This window comes from Falco biarmicus, chromosome 5, assembly GCF_023638135.1.
Source record: "Falco biarmicus isolate bFalBia1 chromosome 5, bFalBia1.pri, whole genome shotgun sequence".
NCBI lineage: Eukaryota > Metazoa > Chordata > Aves > Falconiformes > Falconidae > Falco > Falco biarmicus.
The window spans coordinates 73,085,246-73,109,398 of NC_079292.1; the positions used below are offsets into that span (position 1 = coordinate 73,085,246).

A 24,153-nucleotide genomic window follows, 5' to 3' on the forward strand; every position below is an offset into this window, starting at 1 on the left:
AATGATTCTTCTACTAAGTACCAGCACAGCTTTGCTTAACAAGAGAATACTCTGACTTTTGAGCATTTGTGTGGTAGTATAACTGCTGTTGTTGTGGATACTGGACCTAGGTAGGAACCATTTTAATATTCTTTTTGTTTGTCTTAACCTTAAAATGTTGCCATTTAGTGTTTGCAGCTAATGAACATTACCTGTGTAGTATCAGTTGCATTTGCTGTGGCCAGTAACATTCCTGTTGTGTCAATGCTTTAATGAGCGCATCATAAATTTGTATGAGTGTCTCTGAACAGTAAGTAACATATATCTTGAACAATGCAAGTGGCACTGAGGCCTGCACAGCACTGTGATACTCATTTTTCCTATTAGGTTAACTTAAAAGGTCTTACTACAATCCCTTAATGTATTTAAAAATTAATAAGGCAATTGGATTAGCACTGCAGTTAGGGGAAATAAATACAGTTCCATAACCTACCAAATGAAATGTAGCTCTTGATTTTTGATTTGTTAATCTACTGGATGGCAATATAGCCCCTGAGAGTGCAACTGCCCAAGGACTTACAGTGTCTTTGCTGGATTCTGAAAGTTCCTTAAATGTCTTTATATTTTTCTTTCGTAAGAATCTACAAAACCTGTAGGAACTAATTACCTGTTATTCATGCTAAGGTGTCTAAATGGGTGTTTTAATTCATTGTAATTTGCATATAATTAGGGGGTGGAAAACCAAGCTTACGGTTTTTTTAATGTTCACTAGGGAGTGAATCTACCTAACAGGCAGGGAATTAGGCCCCTATACGTTCATATACCCTGAAGCACTGAAGAAGTCCGCAGCTGTCCTGAGCAAGGCTGGCTGCTGTACTCTGGAGTGATCTTGCAAGGTGCTGCGTGTTTCCCATGATGCTATGAAAGCTCTCAGCTCCCACAACACAAATGATCCACACTGATTATTAGTTAAGACCCTTGATTTTCCCCCACCCAAAGTGTTTCTGAGACTGTCCTGAGCACAAGATCAAACGAGTTTGTCAAATGTTCCCTGGGTGTGATGTAAAAGTGAATTAGAAGAGCGTTAACTTTCATTCTCACAGTATGGCTTAGGGTTTTTTCATGTTTTATTGAGGTTTTTTCCATATGCTTGCTTTTGGAGAGAGGATTGTTTTCTTCCCTCAAGAAGCAATTCAGGGTGATTTTTGTTTAGATTGATTGACTACTTAACACCAGTATGTTATTTGACTGATCTCATCTTTCTGCAAATGCAACTATTTCAGGTCATTACTACAGTAGAACAGCTTGTGCAGGCAAAGTTTAATAGAGAAGTCATGTTAGTGAGAGGACACATCTGGTACAGAAAGTTTCATACTTTGGCTGGTAACAAGCCTTTCCTTGGCTTGTAACCAGATCCTTGGTTTATTAAGCATGGAAAAGACTACTAGTGAAATAAATCTAAAATAGCCACTTTATCAATACTTGGAATTGTCAGGCTCAACATCTACGTTGACATCAATCATGATTTGACCTTTTATCTTTTTTTCTAATCTTCTTGTGGAATGGCATTTCTCCAGCCCTGATCTCTTCTATCTCCAACAGATTTCTGTGTAGGTCAGGGTCAACTGAGGATAGGAGGAGATGCTGCCAGGAGTTCCAACAGTTGGTTCTTGCGTATAACTTGCTCTAACATTTCTCTAGCACAGTTGCATCACCTTCTCGCTTCCTTCCTCCCATCCTAGCATTCCCCAGGAAAAAACAGCACCATCTCCAGTAGCATCTCTGCAAAGCAACAATAAGATATGTGTCATTCACTACTGACAGAAGCTGGTCACCCCTGTTCTTGTTCAATAGTTCTTCCCCTGGATCATTGGAGGAGCTGACAACTGACAGTACTAAGCCAACTAACTTCTAGCTGTATCTTTCTGTATGTATCAAGCAGCCTTTTGCCCCACAAATTTGTATTTCACTTTATTTTTGTTCTCTTTTTTTATCTTTTCTCTTTCCTGGTACCCTAATCTCTGCTTCTAGATGCCTTTTTCACTATTCACCTCTAACTGCTTAACCTACTCTTTGATACTTATTGCTCGCAATTTTCAATCTTACTGTCCTCCCTTCTTGTGCCTTTACAGTCTTTCTCTGAAGCACTTACTTGGATAGCCTCCCAATGTCTAAACTTCTTCAGTTACATGTACGGATACCTGACTGTCTTTCTCTTTTCTCTGATTTGCCTCTTCTTGTTTCTCTGCCTTCACTCCTTCTCATACTGAGATTCCAATTCATACTGTACTTTCAAACTCTCAAAATAGCCAGTTTAGTTCCTTGACCTGCAATGACATGCTACCCCAGCATCTTATTGTAGTCATTAATGCATCATGATAACAGGATAAGCTACTACCTTCGGATTACATAGGGACAGATAAATTTCAGAGGACTAGATGCTCAAAAGTACTTGTGTACTAACTTTTCCTGAGCACTAAGAATATAATTTCATAAACATAAATTCTTTCCTCTACTTCTTGTTCCTATCTGTCTGAGGAGCCAAGGGGAAGGAACAGCTATTTTTTTGTTTAAATATGTGTTCTGACCCAGACTTACAGCACAGCCACAGAAGCAGTGGTACTCACATGAGTAAAGAATTTGGAAAGCAGATATGATCAGTGGGAAGAGAAAGAAGTTTTTCATGCCAGTGGTAGTACCTAGGGACATGCTTATGAACTTAAGACCAGGAGTTTAAGTTGCTTAAAACTTAAGTTTTAAGAACTAAGTTGCTTAAAACTCTGTATATTTGTTTTAATCATACTTAGGTATTAACCCTCTTATGAGTGAAGAAAAACGTTCCTCACCATCATGCCTACCCTTCAAATGCTCTGACAAGTGTTACTCTGTCACATGGCCTGCAGCAGAGCAATTTGCAACTGCAGATGGACTTTTTCCAGCATTGGAAAAGTTCATCCAACTTTTTTCAGCTCCATTCAAGCATGGAAAACCTCTTTGTGTGATTTTCTGCACCCCTCTCTCTCTTCTTCACTGTTTTTTAAAATGAGGAGACTACTGTGAAAGGTGAAATAAATTAGTTCCTGTGAGCTATGATTTCTGAGTTCTGAGTTGAGGACATTAGTTTCAATACTGCTATCCACCCTGTGTGTCAAGATCTGCAGATCTGAAGAGGGTTTGTTTCAAGTGACCCATTTTTTTCCAAGGGGCTCCTACAGTGGCATCAGGACCTTCCTTCAGAAATCTGTTCTGTTTGTAGTTGGAGTTGCACAAACGGGCAAGTGTTTTCATTCTTTAAATAAACTTTTTTAATAGATGCATAGATTTCCATTACAGCTCTTCGCTGAACTGTTATTTTTAATTGCTTACTCATCTCTCAGATATAGCTTAAAAAAACTGAGAAAAATGTGAAGTATTATACTATTCATTACAATAGAATCAAATTCAACTTAATCATGAAACAAGGCTTTCAACAATAAAAAAATATGTTATATCAAAGGAGGATAAAGGTTTGTCATCTATGGCTACAGGGTGTGCTCTTCCCAGGGGAACTGGAGCAGTTCTGCTGAACTGCTGAGTTGCAGATGATTTCATGCATTAGGGGATGTAGGCAGCCCTCTGCAAGCAGAAGGCGACTAGAGATACCCTGTATACTACTGCAAGAAGAAAAAACATGTGATATCCTTATAGGAGGTCAGTCAGCTAAAATAATAAACTCTTTTGTCATTATGAATTGTTTCCAACAGGGCAGTGTGAAGGAGTTGGTCAGATGGGATGATGTTACTACAGAGATCTTACCAAAACGACGCAGTCTTAAGCTGCATGGCCTGCAAATTCACTTTCTCTAACACTCGCTGTGCTTCAGCACTGATGCTTTGTTGACCCTTGCAGTTAGTTTTAAACAGAGACTTTGTCTCTTACTCTTCTGTGCAGATTGTCTTTTTAGCATGAAAAGTCTATAGACCCCACCACCAAAAAAAAAAAGGGGGGGGGGGGGGAGGAGAAGGGGGAGAGTGAAGAACCATTTCACCTGGAAAAGGTGTTAAAACAAGATACTTCATAATTTAAATTACAATACATTCAAATTACAATTACAAATATATACTTCAAAATACCCAAGTCATTGAATCAAATTCTTTCCAATGAAAAGATTCAGTTCCAACATTGCAGCATTTTCCTTTAACTACTGTTTCAGCAGAAAGGTCCTTAAGCAACTCTGTTTCAGCCTATGTGCTTTTTTTATTTACTACTCTTTTCTCTTGGGTTCAGAAAACTCAATAAAGAAATCAACCATGACAGTGGAAACCAAACCCAGCAATGACGATGACTCAAATCAAGAAGCAGAACCTTCCCAGTTTTTGGATGATGAAGCAAAAAAAAATCTACCAGTCAAAAAGAAGACTTCCTGTTGTACTGGCTTGAAGGTTTGGTTCCTTAATAATATCACCACCAATTACTGCTGTTATATGTTAAGAAATGTTGTTCAGGATACGACAAGCCAGATTACTTCATTCCTGTTCCCCCTATCTTTTCTGGAACTGAATATACACTGAAAGTACAGGGGATGGCTGGATCCTATCTTTGTCTTAAAGAAAATAAAAATTCCTGATCTACCATATTTACTCTCAAGTTACTCATAGGTGGATCCCCTTTTTTGTAATTACAGAGAGGTAGCAACCTCTTGCTAGAGAGTCTAGAAGACTTGCAGCCTAAAATATTTGGCTATGATACAGTGTTGTCTGGAGGTTGCTATCACCACCCATTCTTGTAGGGCCAAAATAGGGTGAGGTGAATCGTATTCCAGGACTTTTATGTAGTACAGGGTGTAGGTCAAACAGTCCATTGATTCCCACAAGTACACAAGCTTTCAGGAGCACACCAGAAGAACTGACGGAACAAAGCAAGTAAACTAATAAGAATTTTGCTTTTGTATTAAAGCCTTAGTATTTATTGCTTCTGGCTGAGATGCAAATACTACAAAGGCAAGATTTCTTTTGACGCTGATGTGTTTGGGTTTATGCTTTGAGTATAATACTTCAGCCAGCTGCATCTTGGGTTAAATTCCATAGGGTCAATGGAGTTGCAATCAGGGACATATTTCTTTCTATAAAAAGCTCTGTAAAATGAAAGAGTAGTGGAAGAAAATAGGTAATTGCAAACTTCTCAGACTTCCAAAATAGTTCAGTTCAAATATCAGGCAAAAGCTGTTATGTTTCTTATTTTATCTGACTCACATTTGCCACCCATATAGACCTGCAAAAATAGAATCTGATCTCCCTGGGAGACTCACAGGTCTAACTTTACCATCATATATATGGGTAATGCTGCAAGGATGTGGGTCCATGCCTAACTTTATGGCAACTAAAGTGTAATAGACACAATACCTTGGAGGTAATAAAAGACAAACTGTTATCCTCCCTCATCTTCCCATCAAATGTATTGTGGTTTACCTGGGGATTGCATTTTCAAACCCAAAATACCCAAGCCATTTTTGTTTGTGTTTTCATGCTTATCAGCAGTTGGTGATTTCAGCCAAAACCCCTGAAAGCACAGCTGGCAAAAGGCAAGAAAGTTGGTTCTTGCAGACTTTTTGCCAGTCTAGCTCAGGAAATGTAAAACTTGTGAGGACAAAGCCCACACATGTGAGATGTTTGTCCTTATTCCTGACAAAAAGAGAGTAAATGTACCTATTTTCAAGGTTTTACTTCCAGAATTCACTGCCTTTCTTATAGTAGATAGTATTGCAAAGTCTAATCTATATTTACTTTTGTTTACTTACCCAACACTGTGCTGTATTAGAACTTTTACCCAGTGAGCAATAAGTCTATTTGTCTTTTAGACTGTGTTGAAATAGTTGGATAATATTTAAACAACCTACTTTAACTTTTTATCAAATACATCTTTATTCATAAAAGCCACAATGTGTGTTGGTGGAAACAACTATGAAATTATAAAGGATAGTAAACTTTCCCTTATGAAGTATATGGTATACAGGCAACATAGCCATAATCAACACCTTTCAAAATATATCATCTGACACAGAGATTAATTTAATCATTCTGTACCACTTTCCACATAGTGGGATACCATAAAAATTTGAATAAAGCCCTAATTTTGATGCCATGGCTAGCTGTATGTATGAGTTAGAACCCGTTATGACCTGGCCTAAAATAAGTGACCTGTGGCCCAAGCAGAAGATAATTGGGACCAAGATTAATTTTAGGTTGGACTACGATCAGTAAATCTACCATGATCAGTTATCTCACCTCTGGCAAATTTTACTTTTCTGCAACATCTAGAAATCTCGCCATTTTGGCTGCCCAACACTGGGCCTCATCGCTCTGATAAATTTAGCCACAGGATGTCAGTAAGGTAAGTAGTCCCTAGTGAGTCTGCCAGATTTAACTTCCATAGTCCATAGGATTTCTGCTTCGGAAAACCTCTGGCCAGCAATGCAGGGAAAATGAGGCTTCCTGGCCGTTAAGATGGCTATGACAAACCTGAACCCCAAAGCAAGCAGCTGCTCTCAGTGCAGCACCCAGCACCAGCCTCTCCAGAAGCAAAAACCAGAGCAGGGAACAGACAGTGCTGAGAGACCACCTTGGCCCTCTGTAGCATTGGGATATGTGAAAATTCCCATACAACGTTGTTATGGCAATTTGAGTAACAAACATAGAACATGATGATGATTGCTCCACACAGTTTTAAACATATTTGATCCCTCTGTGACCAGTTTCTCTGCCTCTACCTCCCATTTTCTTTCTTGATCTTTCCTCAGGCATTTCTTGCTGCTTTATCGTTCAGCTACTTCAGTAAAGCATTGTCTGGTACAATTATGAAAAGTTCCATCACCCAGATTGAACGAAGGTTTGACCTGACATCATCTACTGTTGGTTTCATTGATGGAAGCTTTGAGATGGGTAATTTATATTCTGTAACGTGCAGAACATTGTTCAGACAAATATGAGGCACAACATCTGGCACTAATTTTGGTTCATTACCTTCCAGGTAACTTGCTGGTAATTGCATTTGTAAGCTACTTTGGAGCTAAACTTCATAGGCCCAAAGTAATAGCTGTTGGATGCTTTACCATGGCTTTGGGAAGTCTTTTAACAGCAATGCCTCATTTCTTCATGGGATAGTAAGTACTGATCAAGAATCATTTTGCATAGCCTAACATTGGAATTGGATACTGCTTTCTAGATTTTGAATAAAAATTGATGTACACTGAGTCTTAGATTACCAAAGGTCTATAGAACCTCACCTTGATGTGCAATGAATCACATTTAACACACACATCACTGTTCGTTATATCTGGTTGGAAAAATATGGCTCCTCTGAAGTAAAAGTTCAACTTCTTGCAAAAGCAGGAAAATCACAATGCTTTAGTTTTCAGTCAAACTTGTTCAGAAAAGAGATGAAGAGGGAAATGATTTTACAAAATCTTTAGAATTTTTATTTTTTCAGGAGGAAACACCTATGAAAATGTTACAAAAACTCAAGTTTCAAACAAAATATATCATTCTTTGAAAGTCTTCCACCATGCTGCTAGGCTCATGTCATTTCTTGAATGAATTATATACTCTTCCTGAATGGCAAACTGTAATAACAGATTATTGGGAAAATCAGTCTTAACCTAAGAATGTGGTATTTACTGGCTGCTAACAGAGATGTCAGGATCATGTCGGCAGGAAAGTCAAACCATTATGAACCACAGTAAAGTTATGAGGAATATAAAATCCACTTATATAATTTCCAGGATAAGTCTGTGCTGTTTTGAACAGGATCTCCAAGCACTGAGCAGGTAACTTCATATTGAGTGACATCCCTACCTGAAATATGGCTCTATTTACAGTAACAGGGAACTGAGGTAAAATCAGGGATTCAGAGCTTACTCGCTAAAGAAGCCAACCTGCAACAATGCTCATTAGAAGAATTCCTGCTCCTTGAAAGAAGAAACCAGAGCCTTGTGTGAGATGACGTATTTTGGTCTCTGTGGCAAACAGCTACCCCTCACACAAAGCAGCCTCTCAGCTTCAGAGTCTGCAGGTAGATCAGTGCTGGTAGAACTGGTACCACGTTTTTTCCTGTTCCAAAGGCATACGACTGGTTAAACTTATTTTCCGTGTCTGGTTAAGCTAATTTTTATTCATTTCCTCCAGGCTCAGAGAATTATTGCACATTGCTTATATGCATGTAACATTTCTAGCCATAGCTTTGATACTGTGACAACACATAGAGTAAGACATATTTCTCTTGCTCTCTTAAATATATTAGAATGATTTTAGGTATACTACTGTCAAAAGAAAATGGAGGAATGCTTTTTATCATGACAGTGGATTTTGTATTAGCAGCAGCCTTCTATTTTCCACTGCTTAAGACAGCTATGTAGCTTGCTCATCTCCACTGGAAACTCATACGGTTTCTGATGAACCTGGGCCTGTATTTTTATAAGGAAACTGTTCTGCACTGTCTCTCCTGATGAATGCTTTTTGTTTCAACCTGAAAAATAAGCCTGCCTGGTCTAACAGAGCTGCCCAGTTCCTAGAAACAAAATGTGTGCTTTGCTATACTGTTCTGCTTAAGCTATTTGTACTTTGCACCTTAGCAGGGCTCATATCTGGGAAAAGGATTATGCTAAAGCAGCTGAGCAGCTTCCAGCACCCGAACTGCTCAGCTGCCTCCCCACAGCAGTGCCCTGCTCCCTGTAAACACAGCTAAAGAGTGCCTTTTAGCCACTAATTTTGTTCACCTGATGCTATACAACAGCTCTTTCTAAAGCCAATGCCAATTATCAGACAAATGGGTACTGCTTGAGGATTATTTCTCCTCATCCCTCTCCTCCCCCCTCAGCCCAAAATACATATGTAGGATGAAAAGGAGGGCTTACACTCACACACAACAGTTTCTTCTTTTTCAGAAGAATTGATCTTCTAAACAATTAGACAGGGACCAGTCTTGGACCTGAGCCTAAATTTTGACACTGGAAGTTCGATCCTATATGAATTACTTTCAAAAGCCCTTTTGAATTTTACAGTTTAAAAGGTTATGTCTTTTAGACAGATTATTCTAGGGGGTTTTTTGGTTGGTTTTTTTAGTGTTTTGGCTTTCCAAAATATGCTTGAATAATCTTCTATGTTGCTCCTTCAGTAGAACTTTAAACAAAGTTACCTTTCTTTTTAGGTAAACCGCAGTCAAGTGGTTCCTCCCCTACTATTCTAGTATTTCCCTAGTGAGCACTGCTTCTGAACTTACTACTTTGTGTTTTCAGTTATAAGTATGAGACAGCACCACATACAGCTTCTTCAGCCAACTTAACTTCAAGCATAAATCCTTGTTCCCTACATCAAGATGTGAACAAAACGAAGATGTTGGAAATCTCCCAATCAGGTAAGGACCTGTAAGTGGAGGTACAAATACAGGAGCTAGTTTTATCCCTGGTTGCAAGTGGAGTAAATCATTGCCCCATGCAAGATGCTTAGTTAGGTTTCTAACTTCATTGTCTGTCTGGGAACATTACCAACACTTAAATTCACTTTGTGCATCTCATTTGGAGAACAAACATCCAGCAAACACAAATTATAAGTATCCAGATGCCTAATTTCCTGTGTTCACACTTTCAAATTACAGTAAAATCAGCCTAACGCTGAAAGGGATGGTAAGGCTGTGTTTGAAGGGATTCAGTTACCCAGGAGCTGGAGTAGGGAAGGTGGAAAAGATAGCATGACGGAACACGAAACTGCACTGAGTTAACTGGAAATAAATGGAGATTTCTATGATCTTGCTTACAATATGGCATATAGCTGTTTTCAATGTTGCTTTGCATGGGACATAGGTAGAGAAAGAGCCAAGCTGTGCCCCAGAAACCATCTCAGACTTCCTAAGTTAAAGACATATGTTATATGCCAGGTAATATATTTATGACAATATCAATCTGTCATTTTATTTTACACAGGCATTTTTTCTAATGGGTGATACTTATCTGTGTTTTTAGAAACCAAATACAATGGAGGAGGAGGAAAGGGTTATTAAAAAAATATTAAAAAGTATAATGAGGTTGATGGCCTTTCATTAATCTTCCATAAGGAAATGTTGTTAATACCTAAATACTAAACTGTAATAATTTCATGTGCTGAATTTCCTGTGTTTTGTCACTGTTTCCCATTAAACTATTCTGTTACAAAGATGTAATATCTCATCTGCAGGCTGTGAGAAGGAACCATCGTCATATATGTGGGTATATATCTTACTGGGAAACATGTTACGTGGAATTGGTGAGACACCAATAACGCCACTGGGCATCTCTTACCTTGATGATTTTGCTAAAGAAGAGAACGTTCCTGTATATGTAGGTAATCTCAACATGAAGTAAATGAAGGGATTCCTAGTATAAGAGGCCAATCACCCTCTGCAGAAGAAACCATTCAACCATTAAAATGTACTAGCATCTGCCTCATTATATTTTCAGGATGTTTGCACACAATAGCCATGTTGGGCCCAATGTTCGGTTTCCTGTTGGGATCTTTATGTGCAAAACTGTACGTGGATATTGGATTTGTGGATTTAGGTAAGCAAAATAGAGGAAAAGTGAAAGTAAGTTAATACATGTTCCTAACAGATCCTTCTACACAGTTGTATAAGGTTTTATTAAATATTAACTACATTAATATAATTTATATCTGATTTATTTTTATTTTGTTAATTTTATTATATGGTTTATTACATTTTCGTTAAATTACTGGAAGCTTTTAGGGTAAAGGCAGAATTAGACAGGGAACATATTTTAGAACTGTGTTTTAGGATTAAAGGACTAAAATACGTGTTTAACTTTTAAAGTTAGTACCAAGAACTTTCACAGAACAGAGATGTTTTACTAACGGGGACTTTAGTGAAAGGATTCTGCTAGCATAGCAATTTTACAGCTTTGGTGGATTTCACACCCTTTCGGTTGAGCATTTTACATTACTTACTACTCATGTAAAGTTTGAAGTACATTGTACACTTTTTGTCAGCCTTTGCTTATTTAGATGAAAAGAAAACACATGCATGTATTCATATCTGCAAAATGCCAGTGGGGAATAGCAATCCCCTAAGTGGTGGCCGTGGCCCTTCATCCTATTTCCTTTCACCAGAAGAGGCAGGAACCATCTCCAAGGTGGTGTTTCCTGGCCAGCCCACCTCCCCACCTGCCAGACCAAACTGATGGGGTGTCAGGCCGTACAGACCGGTGATGGCTTTTTCAGGAAAAGGCCCTCTGTAGCAGCAACAGTGGGTGATCCTGTTTTTAGGATTAGCAGGACAGAGAAGTTTTCAGATCTTCAGGAGATCGCCTATAGTTAGACAGGCGAACTATTTTGTCTTTGTCCTTTGTTAAGCCAATGTTTGACTTTACATATGCATAACAGTGAGCCAATCCTGGTCACACTGAAAAGCCTTACAGTGTTGGTCCACCACCAAATATGCTAACATGTGACAGTCCTAAAAACGCAACCAGCCAGTCACATCCTCCTTGCAATAAATACAAAGTTTATAGTCATGGCTAATCTTGCCGATGCCACAGAGGATGCCCATATGCTTAATGACACAATTCAGGTTAGCAGAGGATGGTGTCAGCAGAAATGTATCAGCCCTAAAAGGACCACCTGGTTGGGGCCTGTCTGCACCTATTTTGGTTTCCTGTTTGTTGGATAAGGACCTCTGTGTTGCCATGTATGTCACAAAACGGCAGTCATCATAAGATGTAAAAAGGCAGATCAAACATAACACCATCCAGGGTATGATTCCTGATGCCTTCACAGCATGAATGGTGTCTCATAGATGATTATCATTACCACAGAAAATCAGACATTGAAAAATGCAGACAAAGAGAAGGTTCAACTTCTTCATTTAGGTAACTTGCATCTGTTTTTCTCAATTCTAGGAAGCATCACTATCACCCCACAAGATTCCCGCTGGGTGGGTGCATGGTGGCTTGGATTTTTAATAGGTGGAGTAGCCAGTTTGATAGCTGCTATTCCATTTTGCTTCCTGCCAAAGAGTCTGAAAAAGCCAGAGGAAGCCAATAATGACAGAACTTCGTACAGTCTTTTGGGAAACATGGGCAGCACAAGGAATAAACTTGCTCCTGCAAAACCTAAGCCAAAGAAGTGGTCAGTAATACTGAAAGGCAAGTGTTTCACATGTTGTATAAATGTGACAAGCAATAGGCATAACCTACAGCAGGAATGTAATAGTTCTGCAATTTTATTTTTTTTTTAATTTTATTAAAACCCTGCATTTCAGTCTAAACCAGTTCACTCATCGCAGGAAAGGAGGGATCTGCTAAATTTTATCAGAAGTCAAAGAGCTTGTTCAAGACTGTGAGGTTCTGCATGCATCCCTTGCAATGCATCATCACCTGGGTGGCACCTACCTCTAAAATTTCGTGCTAGAAGAAATTTGAACAGTGGAAAACTTATCAGAACTTGAAGAAAATATTAGGGGGGTCCTTTTGCAATAATGAAAGACAAATTACTCATCTGATCATCGTACAGCTCACGGAGACTCTGAAGCACATTGCTGCCTGAGGAAGCTACAGCAGGCTTGAATATCAGCCCTGGTTGTGCAGTCCTTAGGCTAAGAAAGGGGTGGAAAGGTGGTGGGAAGAGATGACTTTGCATCATTAGTCAAATTCTCTTGCCTTTGTTCAGATCCTAGAAGAAGACATTGGGCATCTCCACAAAGGCAGCTGTCACTTAATCTTGAACCTGTGATAATATTCATGTAAGCTGAAAGAAGTCTTTGCTATGAGGAGCCCTTTAGTTTTGATGTGCAGATCTCACTGGAGCACCCAGGCCTTAAGCCATACTTCTGTGTTCTTTTAGGATTTTCTTCCTGTATCCCAACCTCTGGTGTTTTTCAAGAACATGATTTTGCTTTAAGATACTCGCATACAAATGAAGAACAGTATGAGTCGCACTTGCACAGCTGAGAGAAGGATTTTGCCCTAAATTTTGGAGATTACTCACCAGTAATTATGCCATGCATCTTTCAAAGCCAACTCATATATCCCTTTCTTTCAGATTTCTGCACATCCCTGAAAAAAGTATTGAGTAATCGAATGTACTTTACATTTTTGTGTTGCTCAGTGTTACAGTTCAGTAGCTTTATTGGTTTCTTGACTTACAAACCAAAGTACATGGAACAGCAGTATGGACAATCTACATCTAAATCTAACTTTCTAATAGGTGAGTTACACCTGACATGAGCAATGGCTGTTTATGCTATAAGAAGTGCATGGGGATAAGTTCTGGCATGCTTTTTCTGGGACAGAATTTCTTGCCAAACAGACTGATGTAAATGCCAGTCTCTCCTGAACTTGAGTTATATAATAGCAGCATACGAAGTACAATTTTGGTGTCTATGGGACCAGAATAAATTATTATATTGTATCATATCGTATTTATTGTATTATCGCAAGGGCATCCCAAATATGCAACAAATGTGGTGTGGGATTTTTAATTGCTTCAACATCTGACCAATGCCTTGCCATGGAAGTGGATTTTGGGGGTTAGAAATTGCATATACAACACAGGGATTAGGCTGAGCACAAAGTCACCTAGAGTCGTCATAACAGAAGCAGCCAGGGACATCAACCTGAGGACAGACTTTGGCTCTTAAGCCCATTGTGACTCTTATTTTAACATTCCCCTTCTATAATCTCTTTCAGGATTGACATCCTTACCTCCTGTAGGTATTGGAATTTTCCTAGGAGGACTCATAATGAAAAAGTACAAAATGAGCATCATTGGAGCAACAAAGTTTGCATTTACCATGTCATTTTTGGCCTATGTTGCCAGTCTCTTGCACTTTTTTGTTGGCTGTGAGAACCATGTGGTAGCGGGAATGACAGTGTCCTATGAAGGGTGAGTATAAAAGGAAGAAGAGTATTTTTTTCTCCATGGCAGCAATAATTCAAAAAATGTACTATGACATCAAGGCTAAAAGAGGAACATGCTTTTCCAATGCTTAAGAGAAAGTGAATGCTACCCCGTGTCATTGTGATAGTTTTGTTGGTCAGCAGAGTGTCAGGCTGCCAAAGCACAACACTGGTTAAAGATTAATTAGAAATAAAATTACATCATTCCTGGTGTAGGTTGTTTAGCTGTATGTGGGCTGGTATTGCTGTTTCACATAGTGCTATCTCTACAACAGAAGCAATTTTCTAGCGAAGTGTATTCAGTAAAACAGTGAAGCGTATGTAACAGAGCATTGGTAGCATATGCTGCACAGAGATGAAAAGGCTGCAACGTACTAGACTCTCAGTCTACTGTAAACCAAAATTATGCTTTTATGCCTACTGAAGATGCTCTCTCCTCTCAGGAGAGAGACAGGGTATAAAAGTTACAGGCTGTTATTTTTTTCCTTGGAGTGAGTGAAGATACCAGTACAGGGGACGCATGCTAGGATCTGGCTGTTCAAGCAGCCCAGCACCACAGTAGCATATGGGATGTCACTGCCTCATGTCCAGCCTGCTCAGAGTACCTCCTGGCTAGTCTGAACCTGTCTGCCTCCCCCTGAAGTTCACCCACAGTTCAATAATTTGTCACTTTAGTTCATGTATCAAATCATACTGGTTCACAGCTGAAAATGTGGAACCGGACAGGCAGGATGCCAAGGAGGTTTATATTTGTTGGAACCTGAGGGTTAATTTTTGCTTGTCCTTTACTCTGCAATGCTTTCACTAAGAATGCAAATGGTGGACTTAGTGGAATATGCTGAGTAAGCACAGAGATGAAAGAAATGGCAAGCACATAAGCTTATTTAACCCAGAAAGGAGAAGATGAAGGAAGACATCCCTCTCTGTTACAGATCAATACCCAAAGAACATCTGAAAGTAAAAGGGAATACTACATTCTCCATATCCTCTAGGAAGACTTGGGCTAGGCTTTAAGAGAGGAGTATTTTTTTTACTATGGAGACCAGGAAATCTAGTTTCTCTCCCTGATGCATATTTACCAGCATCTAAAGATGTACCCGATAAGACTGTGTTAACTGACGTTAGCTCTGCATCCAATTAGGGAGTACTCTAGCTGACCTCTCAAAGCCTTTCAACTTTTCCTTTTTTTTTTTTTTTTGTATACAACTGCCAGCTATAATCAATAGCAACATTTTGTTTTAAAATTCTTTCTAATCTAGTAATCACTTTCATATCAGTGCAAGTAGGATGGAATCTCAAACAAACAGATCAATACTGTAGAGACTCAGCTATGAAAATGTATGAGGGGGGTTTCAGGACAGCAACACTGTCACACAGAGGGGACTACACTGACCTCAGCCCTGAATTAAAAATTTCTTACACTTTTACACCTGTCTGAACTTAATTTCCAAGCAAACCCATTCCATACAATGAAAATGCCATATTTTCTGAGTGCAACTCTGACTGCAAATGTGCCTCCAAAGCATGGGATCCTGTGTGTGGAGACAATGGACTCACATACGTGTCGGCCTGTCTAGCTGGGTGCACGACTTCGGTGGGACATGGAAAGAACACAGTAAGACCATGCTTTAGTTTCTGAGGTTTTCTAATAGCTTATTTCCCCCGTAATGTCAGGAATTTTGTAGTATAATGCATTTAAGGAAAACCAAAGTTAGTGGGGACCAGTCAGAAAAGTATTTATGATTTCTGGCTATGAACAGCACAGAAGACATAGAAATTTCTCTGAGTTACCAAGCATTAAGCAAAGAGCCCTAGCTCCTCGTTGTAGCTATTAATTTTCGTCTTTTGTAGATTAAATACAGGAGGGGGAAACAAACAAAAGTTGTTACATGTTGCCTGAAGGTTGTCCACAGCTTGCCTTTTGTAAACCTCAGTTTGGCTGCCCTGAGGTTTTAGCCAGCCGTCCCCAAGATAGTGTATATTCTTCCCTGATACTGATCATTAATGTGTAAGTATGAAGACTGATTTGAGGGGAAGCAGCTTGTTTCCTCCGTGTGAGACCCTGGAATGGCAGGATACTGCTTATTTCTATAGCTGATTGATTTCTGCTCGGCACCAAGAGCTGGGGCTAGCGCACGGAGTCCCAGACAGGCCCATAGATATATACCTTCATTGGACTGAGTAATTCCCATGTTTTCTGATGCAAGATGATCACTCCAGAAGATACATGGTCTGGAGCTGTCTTTTGCACTCAATTTTCCCTCCAACAGATTTTTCTTTGCAACTGGTTTCTATCTGTTGTCTACAGTCATCTCCAAAACACATTCTTTGCTTAAAACCCTAAGGGGGGAAGGCAGGGGAGAAAGGCCAAACACATCTGTGGCAGTGGGACTGCTACCTCCCACACCAGTCTGCTTCTGTAGAGGTTATAGTTTGTGGCTCACAGTTCCCTTTCCCTCAAGGCCTTGAATCCCTGCTTAAAAGCTATTCCTCCTAAGCTATCAGCACACCTACTTCTTATCTCAGGGCTCTGTGTGAGCTGTGTCTTGACAGGCAGCTGCTACTTACAGCTGTGAGGTACCTCTTGTGTATCAGTACTAGCAGAGAGGGACCTGTGACCCAGGTGCTTTCACAGAGACAAGCCAGCTAACAAGTAGTGTCACCTAACAGCAAAAGGCACAGCTCCTTGAGCCTCGCTTTGCTACTTCCACTGCCCTCCAGCGACACAAAGGCTGAGGCCAGCCTCAAAGGTCCCGTGGCTATTCCAAACATCTTCCTAAAAGGGCTTGTATGACCACTGGTGAAAACAGGCTGGCACAGAATGTCCCTTCCAACACTGAGCACTGTCTGTAGGAAAGAAAAGAAGCTGCTGTCCATTGGCTCAAGAAAGGCAAAATAAGATAGGAAAGGGATGCTTAGGAAGGCTTCAGGCTCTGCCTGTGACCGAAGGCAGGATTCCCCATTGCATGAGCAGTGTCCTACCAAATCTGCTTTGTGTCTTCCAGGTCTTCCATAACTGCAGCTGTCTTGAAGCCAGCAGTTCATGGACAGGAAATAACTCTGCCACCTTGGGGCAATGTCCGAAAAGTAAAGATTGTTCAATGAAGTTCATTTATTATACAGTAATACAAGTTATAAGTGGCTTTTGTTATGCATTGGGAGGCACCCCAGCATACATGATTATGTTTAGGTAAGTAAAACTAATTGTGTACCAAAGATTGAGGCTTTCCAATGAGGGGATCAAAATTATGTTTAGATTTCTCTTTTTCCCTTAGGGAAAAAAAAAAAACTCTTGCAGTATAATATGCTTTTTTTAATGAATTTTGTCATTTCACATTTTTCTGTAGCTGTTAGCATCAAACCTCACTTTGCTGCTGTCTGTAAGTCAGTTCTAGTGTGTTGCTTCCAGCTATTGTGAAATGGTTTCTCTTACACTTGCCATACACCCAGATTTTCCAGAACACATCCTGTCTCTGCTTGGATATTCTGGCTGTACGGATTTTGAAAATTGCCATGCAATTATCAGGATTTCTGAATCTGGGGTTGCCCTAACAGATTGTGCTTATCAGATGTCTGGAAAACCAGGACATATGAAGGCTCAGCCTGAGGCTCCTATGATCATATGTGTCAAGGTACAGAGAGTGCAGGCATACCAGGATGTGATTTGGAACCACAAATACAAATTAGCAAATACCTTTCTATCTCAGCACTCTCCAAACTATCAAGCTGCAACAAGGTCTTTTACCATCTCATACCAGCATACTCTTCATGCCAGTCCCTCTGCTGCCTTCTCCTAGTCTCACCTCATCCAGAGCATGTGTTCTCTCTCTTCTCTCTGCTTCTTCTTCTCTCTTCCTCGGCTGCTCCCTCTTCACTGGCTCTCAGCCTTCACAGAACCAGCCACAGCTGCACCTTATCTACATCAGCCAACCCACTGCCCCTGAAGCCAGCCCACAGCTGTATATTATCAATGCTAATTAGCCCAGCTTCATTCTTCTACAATTCCCCCTTTTTCTTCTTTTTTTTAAAGATTTTCATACCTTATGTTTTTAACAATCATTACAACCTTTTTACAAATAAGTTTTTCATACAGTACTCTATAATTCCTCTACAATTCCCCCCACACACACCCCCTTTTTTTCTTTTCCTTTTTAACATTTCATACCTTTGGCTATGATGATTGTTAAATACCTTTTTACAAATAAACTTTTCATACAGTTTGGACAACTTGTCCCTGAACGCATACTTATATTCCTTCTTCACTTTTATCTTAGGCTTTTCATCTTCTGCAGGTTGATCACCTTTCTTCTTATCTGCTTTCTTAGCATCTAGGATTTTGATTTCTTCAGAGGGAGGTTCTGATGAACTTATAGTACCTTGTCCTTTCACCTCTTGGATCACACTGGACAGTAACCTGAGTGAGCTTGCAGCAGATCTAGAATACAGCACTAACACATCATTCTGTTTTCTGAAAAACTTCTCAACATCCTTGTGGTCACCCATTTCTTCTACAAGTGGAGACACCTTCAACGAGCACATAAACACTGGCAAGAATACCACCAGGCCAAGCAGCAGCAGGAGCCACCCGCGGCACCACACTGCTCCTGCACCTTCCCCCGGCACAGCCATCACTGCTGTCTAGCCGGACCCGCTGCCACTGCAGGCTGCTGCCACGTCTGGCCATGTACTCTGCTGCTATCACCCGTTACCCTCAGTCTCTTAACTCCACAGCAGTCAGGATTCCTTCTCTTTGATCCCAATGGCTCACCTTTACCAGTGTCTGATCCAGATCCCCAGGCTCTTCCTGCCTATCTCAACGTGATATGGATCGCAGGCGATCCTCGCCTGTCTTCACTACGTTGGGTCACTGCCATTGCTGTTCCAAACATACCCCGGCACAGCCATCACCGCTGTCACCACTCATTACACTCAGTCTCATAATCTGAAGGTCCTTACACAGGGCACCAATTGTCACAGCACTCTCCAAACAATCAAGCTGCAACAAGGTCTTTTACCATCTCATACCAGCATACTCTTCATGCCAGTCCCTCTGCTGCCTTCTAGTCTCACCTCATGCAGGGCACATGTTCTCTCTCTGCTTCTTCTTCTCTCTTCCTCGGCTGCTCCCTCTTCACTGGCTCTCAACCTCTTCACAGAACCATCCACAGCTGTGCCTTATCCACATCAGCCAACCCACTGCCCCTGAAGCCAGCCCACAGCTGTACATTATCAATGCTAATTAACCCAGCTTCATTCCTCTACACCTTTCAATAACCTGAAGAGAAAACTCACTCAGTAGAAAAATACATTAGTGGCAAATTTAATGGTAGTCGTAAGAGCATTATGTCATGTTCACTGAGCATCGAAAATGGTATATGAACTCTTCTTCCTTCCTCGTGTCTGTAAGACACCTTTCTGAGTGCTGAAGACATTAATAATTGTAAGGAGGTGGCAGAGCCTGGATGTATAATGGATCCAAGATCAGTGCTCATTTCTGATGCCGATGGGATGTGGTTCCCCACGAAACATGGGCATATTGCCAGCTGGCGTTGTGTATTTCAAGATGTGCATTTGTACAGAGGGATGTCATTTGAGAGTAGAAAGACGCTGTACTAACGTAGGTACTTGCAATATTTTTGTTATAGGTCAACATGATATTTCCCATCAAGTGAGTAAGGTATATCCCACCAAGGGAGGAAAAAGTATGCCAGGGGTTGAGACAGTTGGACAGCCCATTTCAATAAGACTAGGATAGGCTGTGATTATGACTTTAAAATTTCACTTCTTTCATTATGCTTAGTGAGTGGACTTCCCAGGAGCTATGTGATTGGAAAACAATAGATTAATTCACCTTTTTTATACCACTTAATGTATTTTCAGGAGATGTAGGAAGAAGTCTCCTTCCAAAGCTTAGCTTTCTGTCATTAAGAGTATTAAATTCAGGGTAACTAACAGTAGTTTAATAAACATGTCTAACCACTACATAGAAAAATACTTCATACTTCTCACTTTCTTTCAGATGTGTTCAGCCAGAGTTGAAATCTCTTGCAGTTGGTCTATACACACTCATTATGAGAATTCTAGGTAAGAGAAATCATTCTGACTGAGATGCTTGCTCGTATGGCTTTAAATGACACCAATGCAACCACCATTTGTAAACCAGATTTATCCTTGAAATAGCTTCTAGATCCTGGGCTGTTCCTGAAGATCCTGGTTTTTTCCCTGAAGGTCCAATATTCAGTCAGGAGTTCATTGGGAGACCAGCTAACACAATTCTGAAAATCTTTGACCTGCTGATTGGTGCAGGTGTTGCAGTCTGGGAGCCTGGTATTCTAAAATGGGAAGAATTTCTAAGAAAAACTAAAGTATTACCTTGAATTTCTAAACAACACAACAAGATTTCAAATATGATTCAACCAGTGGCTCACTGAGACGCAATGCTGCCAGATTGAGAAGCCGTACTCTAGTAGGACTTCATTCAACACTGATACAACTCTGCCCATAGCAGAATGTTTTCTCCATGTAGAAACTTCACTTTGCTGGTAGAAGACAGCTTAGATTACAATTCCCTTTAAACATGCTGCAATGGTGGGTTTTTTTCCTTTTTCATTTGAGAGTTGCTAATGAGATGGATGATGAAGATGCCTAGGCAGGCAAGAAAACTCTCTGTTTCCTTTTGTTGTCTTTGTCAATGGAATAGGAATACCTGCATTTCAGAAATGTAGAGAAATGTGTGTGGAGACAAGCCCTTGGGTTTGCTAAGAAGCCTAAGAAATGAACAGCTGCTTTCAAATGTCTACAGTCAGAGCGAGGTTAGGGCTGTACTCTCTGCTCTGGATTGCAATGGGACATTTTGAGATAGGAAGGTGTATCCACACTTTGTTGTCTTCTACTCTTTTCATCACACAGTGGAAGGGCAGAATTTTTTCCCCCAGCTCTCAGGACAAGCAATGCCGATTGGATTCTTGGAGCCATTTTGGCCATAGGAAAAGAAAAAAACCAAACCAAACCAAACCAAACCAAAACAAACCAAAACAAAACAAAACAAAAAAAGCATTATGAAAACTGTCCCCTTTCTATAGGCTTCTGCTTCAGCACACTGAGCCAGCATGTTCCCTCCATTGCAGAAGGGGATAGAGACACTGTTTCTGACTCAAAAAAAGCTGGCATTTCTCTTCAGTGACTTGGAGATCAAGACTGATGTGCTCCTGCTTTCCTTCTCTAAGGAACCACCAAAACAAGCATTTGTCCCATCGTACCCTGACTACAGCACTGCTGATAATAATAATACACAGGCCTTTATAGATAGATTGCTGAGTTCAGACTCACAGGAGCCCTAGGGCAGAGCAGGCTGAGAGTGTACCTGTCTTTACAAAATGATTTCCTATATAAGAATGCAGAATACTCCTGTAGGAACAAAGCTAATGTGAGACATGGTCTCCTGTACACACTGAAACCTAGATTCCTCTGAAATTAATATTTGCCTTTACTTCAGCAAGGCTATGATTTTTGTCCCATGTCTGCCACGTTTTGCAGTAAAGCATAAGCTCATGTCTGGGCAAGTCACACCAAGGATTTTGGTTGCTTTATCATCCAGACAGAAGGGACTATCAGGCAATGCGGATAATTTAAGCTACGCATAGGAGGGAACTATGCATCAGTGCAGTGCTCCAAACACACAACCAGCCCAGCTCTCCCGTGCAGGAGCTCAGCATGCACTGGGAGCCAGCGGTGACTCTCAGAGCCTTGTTTGAAAAGCCAATGTGCATGACTAGGAGCTTGGCCAAACCCATCGGACCACATCTCCTGGGGACTGATGATCCCCACAACACAGGGTGTTGTGGTGGGTGGTAGAGGGTGTCCTACAGTAACTACAGTTACTCTGATAAACAAAAGGAAAAGCTCCCCACAGTCCAATCCACCTATTGCCACTACTGCAGCATGTAACTTACCACTAAGAAAATACAAAGCTGATTTCTAAAAATACGGGTTTTCCAGTGATATCCTGTGACATTTTTGCTTGTTTCCTTGCAGGTGGGATTCCAGCGCCAGTTTATTTTGGTGCACTGATTGATAAGACATGTTTGAAATGGGGAAGCACAAGCTGTGGGCAGCGAGGGGCCTGCAGGCTGTACGACTCCAATGCATACAGGTAAGGCAAATTAGGGCACAAAGTCTTATGCATTTCCTCTCTACAGATGATAGACATGCTTTGTTGTGTTATACTGCAGTGTATGAGGTCACTGATCAAAAATTATGGTCAGATACTAACACTGGACTCAGATTTGGGTCTCAAATTCCTGAAATTGAGAAATCTTAAGATCAAATCTTAAACTTTTAGGGGTTTAGTCAGTTTTTATGTTGTGCAAAAATAATTTAATATCAATGAAAGAGATTTCTGGAATGAATTATGTTTTTAATATCCTGTGAGTCAATTTAAAAGACTCAGGATTGTATGATTTACCATCAAGAGGAAAGCTTGTTTGCTGGCCACTTGTTCATGCTGGCAAGAATGTTAACTTTGCGCATTCCTCCAGGAGGAATATTCCAGAGATTTTTCTCAGTTTCACCTTAACCTTGGGCACTTCTGATGTGTTTTTTTATTTTAACATACAATAGCCCACTTTAGTGATCTCAATATATTTCTAGCCCTAAAAAGTCTAATAACTTAAAGTATATATTCAGAAACAAAGGGAAGATGATGGAAGCTTCACTTTGCAACTACCTTCATAAGCAAAAAGAGTATTATCAATTCCCTAACCAAATTTTTTGCTAGCAAAAATTTCCAGTTTGTGGTACCTTTCACGAACGATTAGTTTTAATGTTTTCCCCTGAGCTTTTTTTAGTATATATGTGATCCTTAAAAGATGTTATTTTCTTCAATATCTTTGAAAAATTCAATGCCTGGCACTGTCTTCTATGCTTTATCCCACAGGTATGTCTACCTTGGTTTATCAGCAGTGTTAAGAGGTCCTTCTTACTTGATTGCAATCATTTTTTTTATATTGATAAAGAAACACTTTCAAAATAAGAACTCCACGCCTATAGAGAATGGAGGAAGAGAAGAATGTCTTATGAATAAAGAAGATTATTGCAAGGTCAAAGCCCGTTTGCCAGGTTCTTCTGATGCAGAGAATGAATCGTGTATTTAGAAAGTCATTTAGACCAGTGGCACATGAATCAGGAGAGCTTCTGTTAGAAACAACTTTCACAATGTTATGAATAACTACGTAATAAATAGTAACAACCTTCAGAAAGTAAAACTGCAAATAGCAGGATAGCAAACCTACAATCAACAACAATAAAAACTAACATACAAGTGTGAAAGTGCCTTACATGTACCTGGTTACCAATAACAGACAGGAGAAGTGACATGAACCAAACCAAATTTTCCACAGATAAAGAAAAGCCTTCCTTGGCATTTCTGACAGAGCCAGACTACATTTTTTAGTGGGGTCAAAGACGACCACTGGGAGAACAGCCCCATGCCAAAGGCCCACAGAATGTGATACTGATCCTGTGTATGCAGATCTACGCAGTAGGCTGCCATGGGAATGACAAGCTCAAGGCTAACAGCAGCTTTTTGATTTCATCAGATTCATAAACCCAAAGCCTTTAAGAAAAACATTTCCACCTTATCTAAATGAATCATTGCAACAATTTCCCATCACAAAATTGACAAAAGCAGTATTTTTCCAAAATGCATATTATCTTAGCTCAGCTAAAAATGTTATGCCTACTTAAAGCTACAAATAGGTTGCAATAAAGGAAATAGTTGTTCTTAAAAATCTGTTGTAGCATTTTTTTTAAAACTGATTTTTTTAGTTAATTGATTATGAAACATAAGAAAAAAATCTGAATTTTATAGTGATGTTTTCTAAGCAAAATCTATCCAACATATTCTCGTGGCTTTATTGCTATGTCATGTACTATCCAGCAGAGGACACTCAACAATAACATTATCCCTATGACCTCTGCAAATACTCTGTACACTTATCTTTATATTGTTCTGGGAAAAGTTCAATCATCAGGCAGTCAAAGCACTCATCTGTGTTTTCATGCACCTGAAAACTTTCTCAGCTCAAGCCTCTAGCTCATAGGTTCAAAGTTGGGTTTGTGTATTTGTTGGTTTGTGTTCATCATATTCGCGACACTTGGAGCTGGACAACTGTTACTACTTTAAATAAAAAGATGTCTACTTGCAGACCATTTCACGACAGTGATTGAATTCTCTTGTTGATACTTTATATGCTCAGGGC

The 24,153-nt window shown here is 40.0% G+C and overlaps 1 protein-coding gene across 2 annotated transcripts; it reads left to right on the forward strand.

Moving 5' to 3' along the window:
* LOC130150219 (solute carrier organic anion transporter family member 1C1-like) lies at positions 1-24,103 on the forward strand. 2 transcript variants are annotated; one of them, XM_056340920.1, is made up of 15 exons: positions 1-110; positions 4,246-4,400; positions 6,755-6,896; positions 6,985-7,117; positions 9,248-9,366; positions 10,182-10,328; positions 10,445-10,543; positions 11,897-12,142; positions 13,038-13,202; positions 13,685-13,880; positions 15,347-15,509; positions 16,900-17,084; positions 19,914-19,978; positions 21,929-22,046; positions 22,830-24,103. In XM_056340920.1, exons 2-15 carry the CDS (start codon positions 4,269-4,271, stop codon positions 23,044-23,046), a joined length of 2,127 nt encoding a protein of 708 aa, XP_056196895.1. In that variant the 5' UTR covers positions 1-110; positions 4,246-4,268; the 3' UTR covers positions 23,047-24,103. The 2 variants fall into 2 exon arrangements, with proteins under 2 accessions (XP_056196895.1, XP_056196896.1); XM_056340921.1 differs by lacking the exon at positions 1-110 and adding an exon at positions 3,133-3,253.
* The last annotated feature ends 50 nt before the right edge of the window (positions 24,104-24,153 follow it).